At 36.8% G+C, this 18,939-nt stretch overlaps 1 protein-coding gene across 1 annotated transcript in view; it reads right to left on the bottom strand.

The window, feature by feature from the left end:
• KCNU1 (potassium calcium-activated channel subfamily U member 1) overlaps window positions 1–18,939 on the bottom strand; it is a 168,748-nt gene that overhangs the window by 77,444 nt on the left and 72,365 nt on the right. The window contains exon 20 of the mRNA XM_009212873.4: window positions 2,658–2,775. Within this exon, the coding sequence (XP_009211137.1) occupies window positions 2,658–2,775 (118 nt within the window). The remainder of the gene's footprint in view (window positions 1–2,657; window positions 2,776–18,939) is intronic.

Here is an 18,939-nt window from a genome sequence, read left to right as displayed (position 1 = left end):
GATTGATTGATTGGATCTTATTATGTGTTTATTTTGAACTGCAAAAAGTTTTTATTGTGAAAGTTTTCCAACTTTTTCCCTTGTACTTTCTAGGGAAGAAAATTAACTTATCTTTTCTGTATATTTGTACTGATGCATAATATTTGTACACATTTATGGTGTATACGTGATATTTTGATATGTGTGTAGAATGTGTAATGATCAAGCCAGGGTATTTAGAATACCCATCACCTCACGTGTGAACCCTTTCTTTGCACTGGGAGCATTTTACATCTTCTCTTTGAGTACTTTTTTAATATGCAATATATTGTTGTTAACTATAGTCAATTTACTGTGCTGTCAAAAACTAGCACTTATTCTTTCTTTGGCCTCTGATTCATTTTATGTGAATTCATCTTGTTTACCCATCTAGACAGCACGGAAGTTGAAACATGATTTCTATATTTACAAAAGCATCAAGCATGGTGCCTACTTAGCACGTACAGGCTACTCAATAAATGCCTATTCACCAACCACTTTTGGAGAAAAAGCATCTTCAGATCCCTGTGCTCATCTGTAACTGTTTTGTTGTTGGAAATAGCCAGGCAAAATCTAGGTCCCTGAAATGCCCCAAGACCTTTCCTTCAACTAGTTCTCAGTGCTTTCCCATAGGCTATCTCATCCACTTTATAAAATCTGGGAATGGAAGGCAGGAAGGGCACAAACTGTAATTCCTGGACTTTTATATTGCTCTTAGAAAGTGCATAAAAGGGAGGGAAAATTGGTGGCTCAGACGTTTGACTCCCACCCCACCTTTGGGAGGATACAGGAAAATTTCCATTAACCAGACCCAACAATCCAGAATCCTCAGGTAAACAGAAGAGAACTGTGTGTTAAAAGAAATAAGTAAATTGTATCAAAACCAAGTACAAGTAAAAGATTTATTGCGAAATCTACATCATTGGAAGGCTCTGCACTTATTACACTCTCGGCCCAATTTCAAACATCTTCCTGGCTATAAGAATTGATCATTGCAATAATAAGAAGCATTTAATGAGGACATACTAGCAGCCAGGAATCAAGCAAAGTGATTCCTTGGTACCCTTTGATCAACAGCTCCCCATTTCCCCCACCCACCACTTCTGAAAACTACCACTCCACTCTGTTCCTATGGGTTTGGCTATTTTAGAGTCCACATATAAGCAAGATCGTGCAGTATTTCTTTTTCTGTGTCTGGCTTACTTCACTTAGCATAATGTGCTTTAGGTTCATCCATGTTCCTGCAAATGGAAGAATTTCCTTCTTTATTAGGACTGAATAATATTCTGTGTGTGAGTGTATGACATTTCCTTTATCCATTCTACTTTTTTTTTTTTTTTATTGACAGGCTCTCGCTCTGTCACCCAGGCTAGAGTGCAGTGGCATGAACACAATTCACTGTAGAGTCGAACTCCCAGGCTCAAAAAATCTTCTCATTTCAGTAGCCAAAGTAGTTAGGACTACAGCTGTGTGCTACCATGCCTGACTCATTTAAAATTTTTTTTTTTTTTTTTGCAGAGACAGGGTATTTCTATATTGCCCCAGGATGGTCTTGAACTCCTGGGCTCAAGCAATCCTCCCAGCTCAGCCTCTTAAAGCACTGGGATTATAGGTATGAGCTGCTATGCCTAGCCCTATTCCATTCATTTTCTGAATAACACTTAGGTTGTTTCTACATCTTGGCCATTGTGAATAGTGCTGCAATGAACATGGGAGTACAGAATTGTCTTCGAAATACTGATTTTGTTTTCTTTGAATAAATGCCCAGAAGTAGGATTGCTGGATCATATAGTAGTTTTATTCTTAATTTTTTGAAGAACTTGCATATTATTTTCCATACTGGCTGCAGCAGCAAAGTGCTTTAAATACCTAATCTCATTTAATCAGTATAAAAAACCTACAAAATATTTATAACATCGTGTAATGCCAGGGTATAATGACTCTTTGATAATATATTTACCCTTAGATAATCACAGTTTTTAATCATCAAAGATCTTCCTGGTATATTATCCCTAATAAACTGAAATGTTGTCAAGATATTACAGAGTTATTTTCACTAAAGTTTGGAATGATAGAACATTTGGATTGCCCCTCTAATTAAAATCAACTAAGTAGATCACCCTCCTCCAACTCTGCTTTCTGGTTAGTGGAGGTTTCAGTGTACTAAAAAGCTGCAAGGAAAAGGGCAGGGAGGAGGGATTTATTGCCCATATTTTGCAGATGCAAAAACTAAGGCAATCACATCTTGAATGTATTGGAAATGGGGGACTGATTAACAACAGAAAAGCTATTTGGAGTTGCTAAAATTTGTCTCTAACTTACATTTCTAAAGTGCCTGAAAGGTGGTCTGAAAGAAAGTTGAGTATTTACCTTTTGGGTTATTATGGGTATGGATGATTTGAGCAATGGAAGAAAGAGGTATATCTGATTAGCTTAATGATATAGGCGAGGTGGAGATGATTTCATTTTGGGGAGGAACGATTCCTTTGGTCAGTATAGGAGTTTATAAATACAATATATTACAATGGTTTAAATACAATATATTACCCCATATATATATATGTGTGTGTGTGTGTGTGTGTGTATCCCACTGAGTCTCAGAAAAACTACAGGAGACCAGGGTTCTCTGCAGCTCTTACCTGGTGGTGAAGTCTGATATTCTTGAAGGGCTTGCATGTACCCTTGGAGGAGAATCCTGCCCTGCCATACGAGAGGAGAGTCCCTTCATACATTTTTTCACTATCTTTACCGCTGGCACTGCAATAGGATAGAAACCTCAGTGAGCTGGCACATCTCTTCACAAGGGATTTTTGGACTATTCCCCTTGGCTGAGTCATTTATAGACCCTTGACTAAGGAAAGGCTGGGGAGTCTCAGCTACAGCCTAGTTCTAAGAGGATGAATTGTAGCAAACTCTTTGGTTTCCTTCTACAGAATTAGGGAGTGCGAAAGGATTTCAATTCCATATGGTGTGTTTAAAATAAGTACCTACTGAGTAGCTGTTGCACCTTTCTAATCCATCACCCCTCCCATTTCACCCAAGTGCATTTGAGGAGCCTTCCTGCTACAGCATGTCTAGAGGCACCTTAGGACGCTAAGAAAGCATCACTCTACAAAAATCCTGTCTCCTTCCTGCAGATGCTGCCCAGGCTTGCAGTTCATTCTGCTTGGACATCACCTCCTTTTGCTTTATGTTTTCTTTGAGGCTTTCTTTATTATTAATTTTGACTTTTGAAGAATCTCGATCTTACAGTAGATGCATATCAAAGCCTTTGTATATTTCCAAATCTGGAAATAACACAAAAGGAAATAATTTTCTCTCCTGCAGTATAGGGATACTACCATGACTTTATGAAGGATGATTATAAGGATACATGCAAGAATGTTGAAATTAATAGATTCAATGAGCACCATGAAGCCACTTTAATATGGAAAAATGTGACAGGTGAGCCAATACTTCTTCCTGTACCTATATGTTGATATGTAATCATGCCGTTCTTATCCTGGAACCCAGATTCAACCCAAGAATCATTTTCAACCATCTAGGCTAGGTAGGCATTGTCACACAATAAGAATTTGCACTTGCTGTTGTGACTTTTAAAAAACATATTCTAAACAATGCTTTGCAAGTTAAATACTTCTCTTCAATTTTCAAAGAGCCTGTGTAATCCGCTTGCCAGAACCTGATTGCTTGGTGATCAGAGACAGAGAGATTGTCTGAGCAGAAGTTCCTAAGGAGGTGGACCACATCAAGGGGCAGTTATCACTGATACTCCTCTTCCCCTGCCCACCCAAGTGCAGAAAGCAGACGTGACCTTTTCCTACTGTCTCAACATAAGCATTATTTCTGTACTTAGACTAACCACAGTGGGGAGTTTGTGTGGGACAAGCCCTTAATCCCAGTTATCACCTCATTTTGATCAGTGGCAGACAGAAAAAGTCGTGAAGATGTCTTGGCATCCCTCTTTCTTTTGATGTAATTCTTTTCTGAACCATTCTAATCCATAAAAACATCAACTGAGTCAAAACACACTTCTGAAAGAAGGACATCCTTTGGATATGTGATTTCTCAACTTAAATTGGCAGTGACTGCATCACCCAGGTGTGCTAAGAGATGGGTTTGGAATAAGTTTACCCTACCTGTAATCCTCAGAAGCCTTCACTTGACTGATGCTTCCTTATTTCAAGGTTACATTTTGCCCTGGGGGGAATGGCTTGGGAAGGGAACACTTGAAGTAAAATCTGAGGAAGGACTAGCTGTGTTACCAGCTGTCTGTCTCTAAAGGCTGGTTGGTTGTGATGGAAACTGAATTATGGAATGTCTAAGACAACATGCCTGAACTGGCCTAGGAATTATAGAACTTTTAGGAAGTCTCTCCTTTTCTCAAAGCCTAATTCTCCAACCAATACCATTTGTCAGCTGTTAAAAAATGAGGGTTGGGGGAAGGATAAGTGGGAGGGGTGAGTGCTCTCTGTAAAACTCTCAAAATCTTTGCTAAAGCTTTGAATCTTTCCTTGAATCATTCTTAAAACCTCATCTGAAAACGCATTAATGATTTTTATAATTTTGGAAGCTTTCGTAATTATGGAAGAATGTGCGTGTGTGTGGGGCGGACAGAACAGCTTGTATGGAGATTGCTGACATTTCTGATTGGTGTTGACCACCTGAAGATCAAGGACAAACTGGCCCAAGTCATCTCTTCTGATTCCTTCCAGGTCTAAATTCTATAATTCTAATTGCGTTCAAAAAGGAAGTTGAAAATTGTTTATTTACCAGGTTGCAAGATAGGGCAGATAAAGAAATTGCAACAGTTTATCCTCAGTTTCAATATTGCTTCAAATATTTGAGGAAAAAATTTTAAGAAAAAAATAAGAAGACAAAGTCCCTTCCTCAAGGCAGTAGATAGGCAATGAAGTTTCTCTGATTTCATTCTGTTTGATCATTTTATTTATTTATATTTCTTCTATCTGTGTATCTATCTATCTATCTATCTATCTATCTATCTATCTATCTATCTATCTTTCTATCTATCTACTTACCTATAGCTAACAGTGTGCAATATATTTTAAATCTATTTTAGGCAAGGAAAGTTGAAATAGATTTTTCCTAACAGTTTAGCTAAACTGTTAATGTCATGACTTACCATGACTTCCTTATGGATACCTTACAGATTTCTAGATAAAGCATTGGATACCAAAATAAAATAAATAAATAAATAAATAAATAAAAATTAAAAAATAAAATTAAAAAAAAATGGGATCTGAGACCTGTAAATGACTAGAAAAAATGAAAGTTCTTCTAAATACATGGCCAACATTTTTGGTTATCTTTCTCTTTCAAAAGGTAATTCCTTTGAAAGCAACAAGCAAATCTTTCCTTTTCTGGAATACATGATAGGACTGCATTTTAAGAAATGCCTCATATGGATAGCAATAATTCCACTTATTTCTATCTCCCTCAAGAAGTTTTATCACAGTTCAAATGAGTGAAAATAATGCCTATATTATTCAGATTATCCCAAATCTTCTCCAATTTACTAAATAGCTAAATTGTTGCAATTATTTATAAAATGTAGTACTTTACCACTCATTGTGACATGCCTAAAAAGTGATATTACATATTCTAGCTAAAAACCACTACTTTTAGAAGCTGAAAAAGCAACAGGGAAACAGAGCAAGCCCATGCCTTAGTCTTGCAGAAGTGGGGTAACAGTCACCCATTTATTCCTTATTTATTTATGTATCCATTCATGATCAGAATGTCATAAAAATTATTACAGCTATGAAAAATGGCATGGATTGGCATGAAAGGAGACCAGAGCCAGGGAGGCCAAGTAGAAAGCTATTGTAGTCACTAGGATGAGAAAGAAGGCCTCAGCTGGGGCAGAAATAATGCTAACAACTGGAAATCACGAAAGCCATACTCAACTGTACCATTAGAAGAATAACTGCAACTGACACAAATATAGGAGTGCAATATATCTGTGTAGGGCCTTTATAGGTTTGTTACCAAGTTGCTTTTCTTTTTATTGAAATTTGGTGGACATGTAGTCCTGAACTCTTAGAGAAGAAAATATGCAGGAACCATCTCCTATTCTTTCTCCTACCTAACCTAAGACCATTGGGATCTCTGACTGTTCTTCACTGCTGCTTAAATAAGCTAAACTGGGAAAATGAGCTGGTATATTCATTAGGGTAGCTAAATCTCTACCTTTTGAGTTTGGAGTTCTCCTCCCTAGGAAACGTTGGCTGGGGTCGTTCCTCCTTAAAAAGGTCAATTAATAGTCTGGAATGTTTATTTAAAAAAAAGGTGACCCAGGGTCAAACCTAAAGAAAACTATAAAGTAAAATAAATCCATATTTGGACCACCTACTCAGCCCATTTCTTGTCATTTTTTTTTTCCTGTCCCTAACTTTTTTGTACCCTCTTTCCAATTTCCTTTTCAGAATTCTGCTTTCCATTAGATTTGACTGTATTGCAGAATATTAGCATTTTAATGCAGACTCTGAAACAGTTCTCAAGGGGTGAGGATTAGCAGAATTTGGGCACAACTTTCCTAAGGGCTACTTTCAAATTGCCCATTCCTTCTACTCTATCACATGTAAAGATTCTTATGTACCCCTCCTTGCCTTGGTTGGATACTACTATCCTAGGTGTTAGAAACTGCAATGAAGAAATAGCAGGTAGTGAATGGTAGAGTTGAGGCTAGGAAACTTCATGCCCAATAACTTAACTAATTCCATTAAGAAGAAGGTCGGAAAGACAATTATTCTTCCTACTCTGAAGGCTTAGCCCTACTTGTGTTTATGCTGTGAACGCAAAAATCATCAGGGAATGGGTCAAGTGTGGTAGCTCACACCTGTAATCCCAGCATTTTGGGAGGCTGAGGTGGGTGGATCAACAGGTCAGGAGATCGAGACCATCCTGGCTAACATGGTGAAACCCCGTCTCTACCAAAAATACAAAAAATTAGCCGGGCATGGTGGCAGGAGGGCACCTGTAGTCCCAGCTACTCAGGAGGCTGAAGCAGGAGAATCGCTTGAACCTGGAAGGTAGAGACTGCAGTGAGCTGAGATCGCACTACTGCACTCCAGCCTGGGCAATGGAGAGAGAATCCATCTCAAAAAAAAAAAAACAAAAAAAACCAAACAAACAAAAAAAACCAGAAAAGAAAAAAAATCAGGTAATGGGTTAAAATAAGTATAATCTACTAGGAATTCTCTTTCAATTCTTATTTTATCTGTATTTCATTGATTGAAAAAAATAAAAAGATTCCTTTTGAGTTTGTGCTCCCATGGGTGGCATAATAATTATTATATATGCAGAACTTACTAGCTTAATGCTTTTTATATTAATATAATCAATTTGTATCTTCTTTATATACTGATATTCCCACTTAACTTTCTGAGATATGCAATGTTATTGTCAACATTTCAAAAAACTCTGAAGCACCTTGAAAATTTTAATAATTTGCCTGAAGTCACACAGTTAGTAAATGGCCAATCCAGAATTCATGTTCTTAACCAGCACTCTATTCTGCCTCTGTAAAATATTTGATTTTGAATTTAATTGGAGAACCTCTAGTGTGGTTCTAGTTTAGAAAAATTGACGTAATAAAAAAAATAGGGATTCAGAATTATAGAGCACCAGAGTTGAAAAGGGCATAGAGAGTGAGAATTCCCCTCCTTGGAGGTGATTACACTGAGACCCCAAAAGCTAACATGTTTTTCACCAACCACAGTAATCAGTGGAATAGCTGTGATCACAACTCAAGTCTTCTGAGTTCTCACTGAGTATGGTAGTGGGGAGAAACTGGTGGGACCAAGGAAGTTTAATGAACTCATTAAAGAGATAACTATTTGAAAGGAGTGGACTGAGGATACTCTTAACTGGCTCTAAACCCATAAAGTATTCAACGCGATAATTGTCCTAATTCAGTCAGTGTAAGGTTTCTATGTTGTCATTTATTGATAAGTTCCTAAGCTCTTTTTGAAAGTTAATTCTCTAAGAGAATGCCCAGATAATATCATGACATTTAAAACTATATGGTCAAGCAACACCTTTCTAAAATGATGTTCTCTTTTGGCACATTTTAGTTAGAACCAGGATCTGCAGATTCAAATTCACACACCAAGCTAGTGACCTGTGAGCATTTCATGGTACTCTGCTGCCATCATCTGGCAAATTGAAGTCAGTAACACTTGATCGTTGCCTGCTTGTTACTTCAGAATCTCAGTACCAGATTAATAGAGTTCTGGCTGGAGTGGAATGGACTTGGTAATACTGGTGATTGAGGATCCGTATAGGGTAGGAAAAAGAAATTATTCTAAGAGTAATGAAAGATTCTGAAGAGTATGAAGACTACATCGAAGCTAAGAAATTAGATTGTAAATTGAAAGTCTCATTAACTTATCCCTAGACATCATAAAATACATGTCATAGAAGTGGGCAAAATTTGTCAGGTCTACAAATATGAAGGCAGAATCTTCCTTTTTATATAGAAATATTTTAACATTTATAGTAAAGTCACAAAAGTCAGCTAAAAAGGGATGATTATTTATTTTTATAAAGCATTTTTGTTTGCAGAATGACAGAAGTATACGCATGTGTGTGCTTGTATGTGTAATTTCTTTTCAGAAAGTTTGGTTTGTACAGTGTTTAAAGGCATATGTATACTGCATGAAACTATACTAAATTTACATATAATAGGATGACATGTGTAATGAGATTATACTTTTTAGGGTATTATCTTGTTCTTTTTTTTGGGCCCTTCCTTTAATGGGACTTTCTTCCTATTTAGTCAGACTCACCCATTGCTTCAAAAAGATTCACATTTTTATTGAATGTAAGGAGTCCATGTTTAAATTTCCAGTCCCAAAATAAAGTCTTGAAGAAACTTTAAGAAACAATATTCTTCAGACTCAAGCATTCAGTTGAATTACCCTGTAGACAATAGGGATTTCAGGATGTAGATAATAGGGATTTCAGGAAATTACATAGGAACAGTTTATTTATTTATTTATTTATTTTTGGCCATCCTAGAAATTGTCTTAAGACTTTCAAGGGGAAGTAGAAAGATTCACAGAGAATCTTACGTTAAGATAACGTTAAGACAGAGCCTTTAGTTTTGGGTGTGGAATAGCAGCAGCAGAAGCTTCATAAACTTGCTCCTCAGTGAAACAGCCCTAACTAGTGAAATTGTCAAAACATAAACACACACACATTGAAAATCTCTAGAAATTGTTCTGTGAACATATAGCAAATGAAGAAAACTTGTGGCCGCGTGCAGTGGCTCATGCCTGCAATCCCAGCACTTTGGGAGGCTGAGGTGGGTAGATCACCTGAGGTCAGGAGTTTGAGAGCAGCCTGGCCAACCTGATGAAACCCCATCTCTACTAAAAATACAAAAATTAGCTGGGTGTGGTGGCAGGCACCTGTAATCCCAGATACTTGGGACGCTGAGGCAAGAGAATCACTTTAACCTGGGAGGTGGAGCTTGCAATGAGCCGAGATCACGCCATTCCACTCCAGGATCGGGGACAGAGTGAGACTCCATCTCAATAACAACAACAGCAACACAAAAACTTGTATTCAGTAAAATATACTAAATCTTAATAAGGGCATCAAGAATCTTTGACACTTGAAACACAAACTGCTTCCTTTCCTCCAAACCCAGCTAGGTGTGATAAAAGCTTCATTCGGGACAAGTGTGCTCAAGAATGCAGAGTTTCCCCTCCCTCCAGCTCCCAATCAAAGGCTGTGCTATGTCCCTGTGAGGGACACAGCGTCAGTATTTCTCATCCCCTTCCCACTCTGTGTTGCAGAAACTAAGTTTCAGGTGAGTGCAGCCTAGAGGATAGAGACTCTCTTAGTCCTCACAGCTCTCATTTATAGGTGAGGCTCTGTTTAGGTATCACAGGATGAAAACAATGAAGTATTAATCTTCCTTACCTCAGCTCACCCTCAAGGCAGAGGTTTCATAGTGAGAGAAGCAAACAAAGAAGGCCAGGCTACTACTGCTAGCAGACACTACTACTAGTGTCCTACTCATAAAACAGGTGTGTCACTTCAACAGAAGCAGACTTCTTTTCCAACACCACCCACCATTCTGCAAGCTTGGGAGCAATGGCTCAGAAATTTTGCCCAGGAGGAGAGGCAGGCCATAAGAACAAAGAGCTCTGAAGCTCTGCCCAAAGGAATTGACTTTACTTGGAACAGAGTAGCAAGAATTTCAAGCCCAAGGGTGCTTTTTGACAGCAGTGATTTTGGTGTTAAACAATTAATTGGAGGCTGGTATCTCCTTGAGAACAACAAGACAAACAATAAGTCAGAGTTTACCATAGTGAACCGGAAAAAATACAGCTAATAACTGTTCTCTTAGGGACAGAACAAACTGCAAAGACTGGTCTTAGAAACCACTCTTGCAAAGGGGCCCAAATTTAATTGCATAATACCGCGGAGCGACAGATGCCTCAGGCATAGTAAGAAACAACAATAGGCAGCCTGCTAGTGTAGTCTAGGAACTGGGTGTGATACCAACAGAGGCAGAGAGCTTACCATAGAGATCAGGAAAAGAGATAATTAAAATGAGCCTGCTAAAACCACCATCAGCCCAATGGTTATTAACCACTGTAGTCCAAGGCTGCACTCTCCAATGTGCAACATCAAAGGCTTCACACTTAGGGGAAACTGATTTTATAAAACAGTTCAGCCAAGTCACTAACCAATTAATTACTCAGCCAGTGACAACAACAAGCCTTGGTTTCAGAGCTGCTATAATTATCTACAATATCCATTTTTCAACACAAAATATGAGACATGCAAAGTAACAGGAAAGCATGAGACATGCAAATTAACAGGCAAGCATGAGCTATACACAGGGTGGGGAAAGCAAGCAAAAGAAACTTTCTGTGCAAGAGTCCATGTCAGAGTTAGCAAAAAAATATTAAAAGTCAATATTCTAAATATGTTGAAAGAAATGAAGGAAATCCTGATTAAATAAAGGCATGATGACAATGTCTCCCTAAAGAAACATTATCAATAAACAAATAAAAATTTTAAGAAGAACCAAATAGAAGTTTTATAGTTGAAAAGTACATTAACTGATGTTAATTATTCACTAGAGGGGTTAATAAATTGGAGACTGTCTCCCCAAATATTAATACATGTCTACCCAGAACCTCAAAATGTGACTGTTGTGGACTACATTGTGCGCTACATCACGAAAAATCTTGAAATCAGCATGAGAAAAATGTGGTTTTCATGTGAAACAGCTGACTTCTTATCAGAAACAAATGGACGTTACAAGGCAATAAGATGTTATAAAAAAGTGCTGAAATAAACTGCCAACCAGGAATTTTATACCCAGGAAAACTACCTTTAAAAAATGAAGACAAGGCCGGGAGCGGTGGCTCACGCCTGTAATCCCAGCACTTTGGGAGGCCGAGGCGGGTGGATCATGAGGTCAGGAGATCGAGATCATCCTGGCTAACATGGTGAAACCCCGTCTCTATTAAAAATACAAAAAATTAGCCGGGCGTGGTGGTGGGCACCTGTATTCCCAGCTACTCAGGAGGCTGAGGCAGGAGAATGGCGTGAAACCGGGAGGCAGAGCTTGCAGTGAGCCGAGATTGCGCCACTGCACTCCGGCCTGGGCGACAGAGTGAGACTCCATCTCAAAAACAAAAACAAAAACAAAACAAAAAAATTAAGACAAGATACCAGAATAAAAAGGTAGAGGAGGGACCTGAGATAGGCTGCCCCTGCATAAAAATAGAATAAACTGGCAAAACTTGTGAGAATTATTTTATTTTTTAGAACTCTGGAAACTAACCAACAGGAGCCATGGAAACATTTAGTTAAGATAAATAAGTAGATAGCAGTAAGAGATACAAGATTTGTGTTGTTTTAATTTACACTAGTTTCATCTCTAGCTCCACAGCTCATCAATAGCTTTCAAAATGTAATACTCCATATTCTTGACACGAGAGGGATTACAGCAGAAATACAGTTCTTCAAAAGCCTTATTTCCAAAGAAAAGTCATTATTGGACTTGTCTGGTGGTTCCCTGGATAACCTTACTTGAATGGCTTGTCTTTTGCAATCTCATTTGCATTTGTCTAGTGCTATAAGCCTATCCCCAGGGAGTGTTATCAAATATATTAACGTCACATGTGCCTGAGGCAACACATAGCAGGGCAAATTGAAGACCAAATAAAAGCATAAAAGGAAAACTGAAGAATAAAATGTCTTCTTATTTATAAGGGACTTTGAAAAACTCTGGAATGTTACTGGAAATCTAAATGGCAATGAAGATGCCCAGAACTTTGCAAAACAGTATGCAAAAGCAGAAAGGACTGAGAAGCTCCAAAGCTCTCATCTCTGACTGACATTGAGGTTTCATAAAAGCAGAAAATGAAGGTTAAACAGAGTTGTCAACTTTTCAGCTGAATATTGAAGGCATGCCCCAACACAAACACAGAATCCCTTGACAAAGACTGAGAAACTTCTTGGTTCCAGGTGTTTAACAAAAATCATTGTCCAATTATAAGCTTACCACTAAACTAACAGAGTAGAAAATCCAATGGCCACAAATGACAGAGATGTAGACTTTGGGAAAGTCTACTGGAGAATCTGATTTCCATAAATAACACATTATAACCTGTGTAATGTCCAATTTTCAACAAAACATTATAAAACTTGGAAAGAAACAAGAAAGATAAAAATACACAGGGAAAGGCTCTCAATAGACACTGTCCTTGAGAGAAGCTCAGACATTGTACTTACCAGTCAAATACTTTTAAAATCAGCTAATTTAAATATATTTGAAGAGCTTTAAAAGCCTATATATAAAGAACCAAAAGGAATATGAGAATCATGTCTCACAAAATAGAGACTATCATTAAATAGCTACAATTTTTTTTAAAGTAGAAATCTTGGAGTTCAAAGTACAATAACTGAAATAAAAACTTTACAAGAAGAACTAAAGATCAGAGTTGAGCATGCACAAAAAAAAAGAATCAGCATACTCAAAGATAGGTGAATGAAGATTATCCAGTTTGAGGGACAGAAGGAAAAAGGAATTAAGAAAAATGAGGACAGCCTAAAGGACTGCTGGGACATTGGGACATTATCAAGTGTACCAAAGGATTTAATGATAGATACAGGAGGAGAGTAAAGAAAGGGATAGAGTGAATATTTGAAGAAATAATGGCCAATAACTTCTCAAAGGGGTTGAAAAACATTAATCTGCACAACTAAAAAGCTTAATAAACTCCTAGTAGGATAAATTTAAAGAGATCGACACGTGGAGACACAACATAATCAAAAACGTGAAACTCAAAGACAGAGAATCTTCAAATCGGCAAGACAGAAGTGACTCATCGTGTACAAACGATGACCAATCAAATTGAAAGCTATTTCTAATCAGAAACAATAGAGGCCAGAAAGAAGTAGGATGAAATATTTAAAGTGCTGAATGAGAAACAACTACCAACAAAGAATTTAATAGTTAGCAAAACTACCCTCCAAAAATAAAGGATAAATTAAGACATTTTTAAGATTAACAAGAACTTAGATCTTGTTGATATATGACAAACCCTACAATAAATACTAACAGGATTCCTTGAGGTTGAAATAAAAGGACATTAGGCAATAATTCAAATCCACAAGAAGAAATACAAATCTCACACACACACACACAAACACACACACACCCCAACCTATACTTAACCGACCCTATAAACCAACTATACTTAACAGACATTCATATAACATTCCATCCAACAACAGAATAATACATGATCTTTCCAAGTATACACTGAATAGTCTCCAAGATAGACCATGTATCAGACAACAGAGCAAGTCTTAAAATATTATAAGAATTTGTCATATAAAGTATGCTTTCCAACTACAATGGAATTAAATAAGAATATAATAAAAGAGAAAATTAGGAAAATTCACAAATATGTGAAAGTAAAAACAACACATTTCTAAATAATGGGTCAAAACCATACAAAAAAAAAAGAAAACAGAAAACACAGGGAAATTATAAAGTATTTTAAATCAATGAAAATAAAAACATAACACATTAAAAATACACCATGCTCCTAAAGGTGCTTAGAGGGAAATTTTTAGATATAAATGCCTATTTATTTATTTATTTATTGAGAGAAGTCTTGCTCTGTCAACTAGCTTGGAATGCAGTGGCATGATCTTGGCTCACGGCAGCCTCTGCCTCCCGGGTTCAAGTGACTCTGCTGCCTTAGCCTCCCGAGTAGCTGGGACTGCAAGCATGTGCCACCACACCTGGCTGATTTTTGTATTTTTAGTAGAGAAGGGGTTTTGCCATGTGGACCAGTCTGGTCTCGAACTCCTGATCTCAGGTGATCCGCCAGCCTTGGCCTCCCATAATGCTGGCATTACAAGTGTGAGCCACCGCAGCTGGCAGCCTAATTTTTTTCCTATTTTAAAGAAAGGAAAAATCTGAAATCAATTACTTCACTTAATGTTTCACCTTAGGTGATACTGAACAAAGGAAGGCAAGTTAACTCAAATCTAGAAGAAAGGAGGAAATAATAAAAATTAGAATGAAAATAAATAAATTATAGAATAGAAAAAATTAGAAAAACATCCATTAGGAAAGTTGTTCTTTTTGAAAAGATCAACAAAATAGATAAACATTGTAGCAAGTTTGGCTGCAAAAAAAGAGAACACTCATGTTACCAAAGTAAAAAACGAAGGACAGATTATTACCACCATTCTGAAAAAAAAAAAGAAATATAAAGCAATACTTATGTATATCATATGTACACATAAGTATACAGCATGTATACTTATATGATCAGATGTATACTCATATGAATAGATGTATACAAGTCAATAAATTTGATAATGTAGATTAAATGAACAAATTGGCAGAAAGATGAAACTACCAAAATTGTCTTAGGAAGAAGTAGAAAACCTGAAAAACTTATAACATATAAAGAGTTTGATTAATAATAAAAGATGTTAAGTTAGGCCCTGATTGCTTCACAAGTAAAATTCTATTAGATGCTTAAAGAAGAATTAACACAAATCCTTCACAAATCCTTTCAAAAAATAAAAAAGGAGGAAATTTCCGATTCATTCTATGGGGCCAGTTTTAACATGATGGCAAAAGCAGACAAAGACATACAAGAAAAGGAACCTAAAGACCAAAATTTGTATTGAATACAGATTAAAAATTCCTCAACAAAATGCTAGCAAATCAAACCCAAGAATGTATAAAAAAGATTCTATACTATGACCAAGTGAGATTTCTCTCAGAAATACAAGGTGGGTTTAACATTTGGATATCAATTAACCCAATATGTCACATTAATATTATAAAATACAAAAAACACACCATTATCTCAATAAAGCAAAAAAAATTGACAAATATCAGAGCCCTTCATGAGAAAAAAATCTCAACAATTTAGGAATAGACCAGAACCTCCACAACCAAATAAAGAGCATCTATTAAAAATTCACCGCCAACATCATAACTAATGGTGAAAGATTGAATGCCTTCCCCCTATGGTCAGGAACAAAGTTAAAATATAAGCTCTCACCACTTCTATTTAACAATGTACTGATGGTTCTGTCAGGGCAATTACGCAATAAATGAAATAAGAGACAATCAAAAAACTATTACAACTAATAAACACATTTAGTAAGGTTGCAGGATATAAGATCAATATACAAAAAACAATTGTACCCTTATATACTACAAATGAACCATCTGAAAATAAAGCTAAGAAAACAATTTTATTTACAATAGCAATAAAAATACTTACTAATCAAATTAACAAAAGTAGTACAAAACCTATGATCTGAAAACTATAAAACACTGTTCAAAGAAATTAAAGAGGATCTAAACCTCGCCATAATCAATCGCCTCTTATCAGGTTCCTCCTTTGACTCATGGGGATTACAATTCAAGATGAGATTTGGGTGGGGACACAGATCCAAACCATATCAATAGATCAGAATATTTAATATAATTAAGATTTTCCAAAATTGATCTATAGATTCAATAGGCTAACAGTTAAAATCCCAGCTAGCTTCCTTGCAGAAATTAACACATTGATCCTGATTCATATGGAAATGCAGAAATCCAGATTAAAAAAAAAAATCTTGAAAAAGAATAACAAAGTTGGAGGACTCATTGTTCCCAGTGTCAAACTTACTACAAAACTATAGTAATGAAGACAGTGTGGTACTTGCACAAGGTTACACATATGGATTAATAGAATACAATTGAGACCCAGAAATAAACTCAGATATTTAAAGTCAATTGTTTTTTTGACAAGAATAGTTTTTGAATAAATGAATTTTGGGACAACTGCATAGCCACAATGAAAAGAGTAAAGTTGGATCCTTTTCTTATTCCATAAACGAAAATCACTCAGAATAGATCATAGAGGCTGTGCACATTGGCTCGTGCCTGTAATCCCAGCATTTTTGGAGACTGAGGCAGGTGACTCACTTAAGCCTAAGAGCTCCAGACCAGCCTGAGAAATATGATAAAGCCCCATCTTTACAAAAAATGCAGGGCTGGGCGTGGTTGTGTGCACCTGTGGTCCCAGTTACTTTGGAGGCTGAGGCAGGAGGATCTCCTGAACCCAGGAGGTCGAGGCTGCAGTCAGCCATGACTGTACTACTGCACTCCAGTCTGGGTGATGGAGTGAATCTTTGTCTCAAAGGAAAAAAAAAATCACAGATCTAAATGTAAGAGCCAAAAATACAGAATTTTTAGAAGAAAGTTTTGGAGTAAATATTGCTGACCTTAGGTTGGTCAAAAGCTTCCTAGATATTGCACAAAAGCACAAGTGACAAAATAAAAAATACATCATTGAACATCATCAAAACTAAACAATTTTGTGATTCAAAGTATGTAACAAAAATGAAAAGCAAAACCACAGAATGGGAGAAAATATTTGCCAATCATACATCTGATAAGGGCCTATATATTCAGAATATATAAAGATCTTATACAACTCAATAGTAGAAAGACAATAATCAAATTTAAAAATAGGATCTAAGTAGTTATTTCTATAAAGAAGATATGTAAATGGTCAATGAGATCCTCATGAAAAAATGCCATTTAGGAAAATTTAGATCAAAACCATAATGAGATACCACTTTACAACCATTAGGATGACCACTATTTTCTAAAATGAAAAATAAGTGTAGGTGAGAATGTAGAAAAATTGTAACCTTTCTGCATTTCTGGTGGGAATATAAAATGGTGTAACTGCTGTGGACAATAGTGTGGTGATTCTGCAAATAATGAAACATAGAATTTGCATTTGATTTAGTAATTCTACTTCTGGGTGTATACATTAAAAAAATGGAAAGCAGGAATTTGAATAGATATTTTTACCCCAATGTGCATAGCAGCATTATATACAATATGGAAAGGGCGGAAACCACCCAAATGTCCATCAATAGATAAATGTAGATAAATGTATAACAAAATGAGGTATAGATCTATACAACAGAATATTATTCATCAATAAAAACACAACAGAATAATATTCAGCAAGAAAGGAAATGAGGTTTTTGGTGGGGTTTTTTTTTTTTTTTTTTTGAGACAGAGTCTTGCTCTGTCACCCAGGCTGGAGTGCAGTGCACAATCTTGGCTCACTGCAACCTGCACCTCCTGGGTTCAAGAGATTCTCCTGCCTCAACCTCCCAAGTAGCTGGGATTACAGGCATGCACCACCACACCCAGCTAATTTTTGCATTTTTAGTACAGACGGGGTTTCAACGTGCTGGCCAGGTTGGTCTTAAAATTCCTGACTTCAAGTGATCGGCCCACCTTGGCTTCCCAAAGTGCTAGGATTAAAGGCATGAGCCACTGTACCCAGCTGAAATGAGGTACTGATACATGCTACAGCATGGCTGAATAAAAGGAGCCAGACACAACAAGCCACAAACTATAGGATCTTGTGTGTGTGTGTGTGTGTGTGTGTGTGAAATGGCCAGAATAGGAAAATCTACAGTGACAGAAAATAGACTAGTGTTTTTTTCCAGGGCTGTGGGTTGAGAAGGAGGAGTGACTTCTATTGGTTATGGGGTTTCTTTTTGAGGTGAGTAAAATGTTCTAAAATTTATTGTAGTGATGACTACACAACTCTATTTGTATAAAGAAACTCATTGAATTGTACACTGTAAATGGATATGTATTTATTTCATGGTATTTGAGATATATCTGAATAAAGATGTTATAAAGATAGGACAGAGCCTGATCTCTGAGAAAGAACCCAGTTCTCCACCCCCTCCCCACAGTGCTTCAGGTTGATAAGGGGTGACCAGGCCAGGAAAATATGATATTTGTGTGATGTGCAAGCAGAAAAATGAGAGAAATGCTTCCCTTTTCATATGGATTCTCGGTGGGGTGCTCCTGAAACGGTGTCTAGCAACAACGCAAGAGGATCACAGAAGAAGAAACATGATAGTGTCTGTAAGCAGGGAGAAATGTGCAGAGAAACCCACCGAGGTTCCCACATCCTGACATACAAATGCATATACAGGAGGAGAGTTAAAAATCCCAAACAGCAGAGAGACTAAAATGACATTAGGCCAATGAAGGTGCCACAAACACACCAAGCAGAATGGATTATCTTCAGTAACGGTGCTGGGGAAACTGGATATACATACGCAGAAGAATGAAACTGGGCCCCTTTCTTTCACCCCATACAAAAATTAACTCGAAATGGATTAAATACTTAAATGGAATACCCAAAACTACAAAACCGCTAGAAGAAAAGAATGGTTCAAGATTTTAAACTAGGCAAATATTTTTATTGCTAAGACTTCAAAAGCACAGGGAACAAAACCAAAAATAAACAAATGGTGCTATATTAAACCAAAACCTGCACAGTCAAGAAAACAATC

Source organism: Papio anubis, chromosome 8 (genome assembly GCF_008728515.1).
Source record: "Papio anubis isolate 15944 chromosome 8, Panubis1.0, whole genome shotgun sequence".
Lineage (NCBI taxonomy): Eukaryota > Metazoa > Chordata > Mammalia > Primates > Cercopithecidae > Papio > Papio anubis.
The sequence above is the reverse complement of the archived record's forward strand: the minus strand, read 5'-3'. Positions and strand labels throughout refer to the sequence as shown.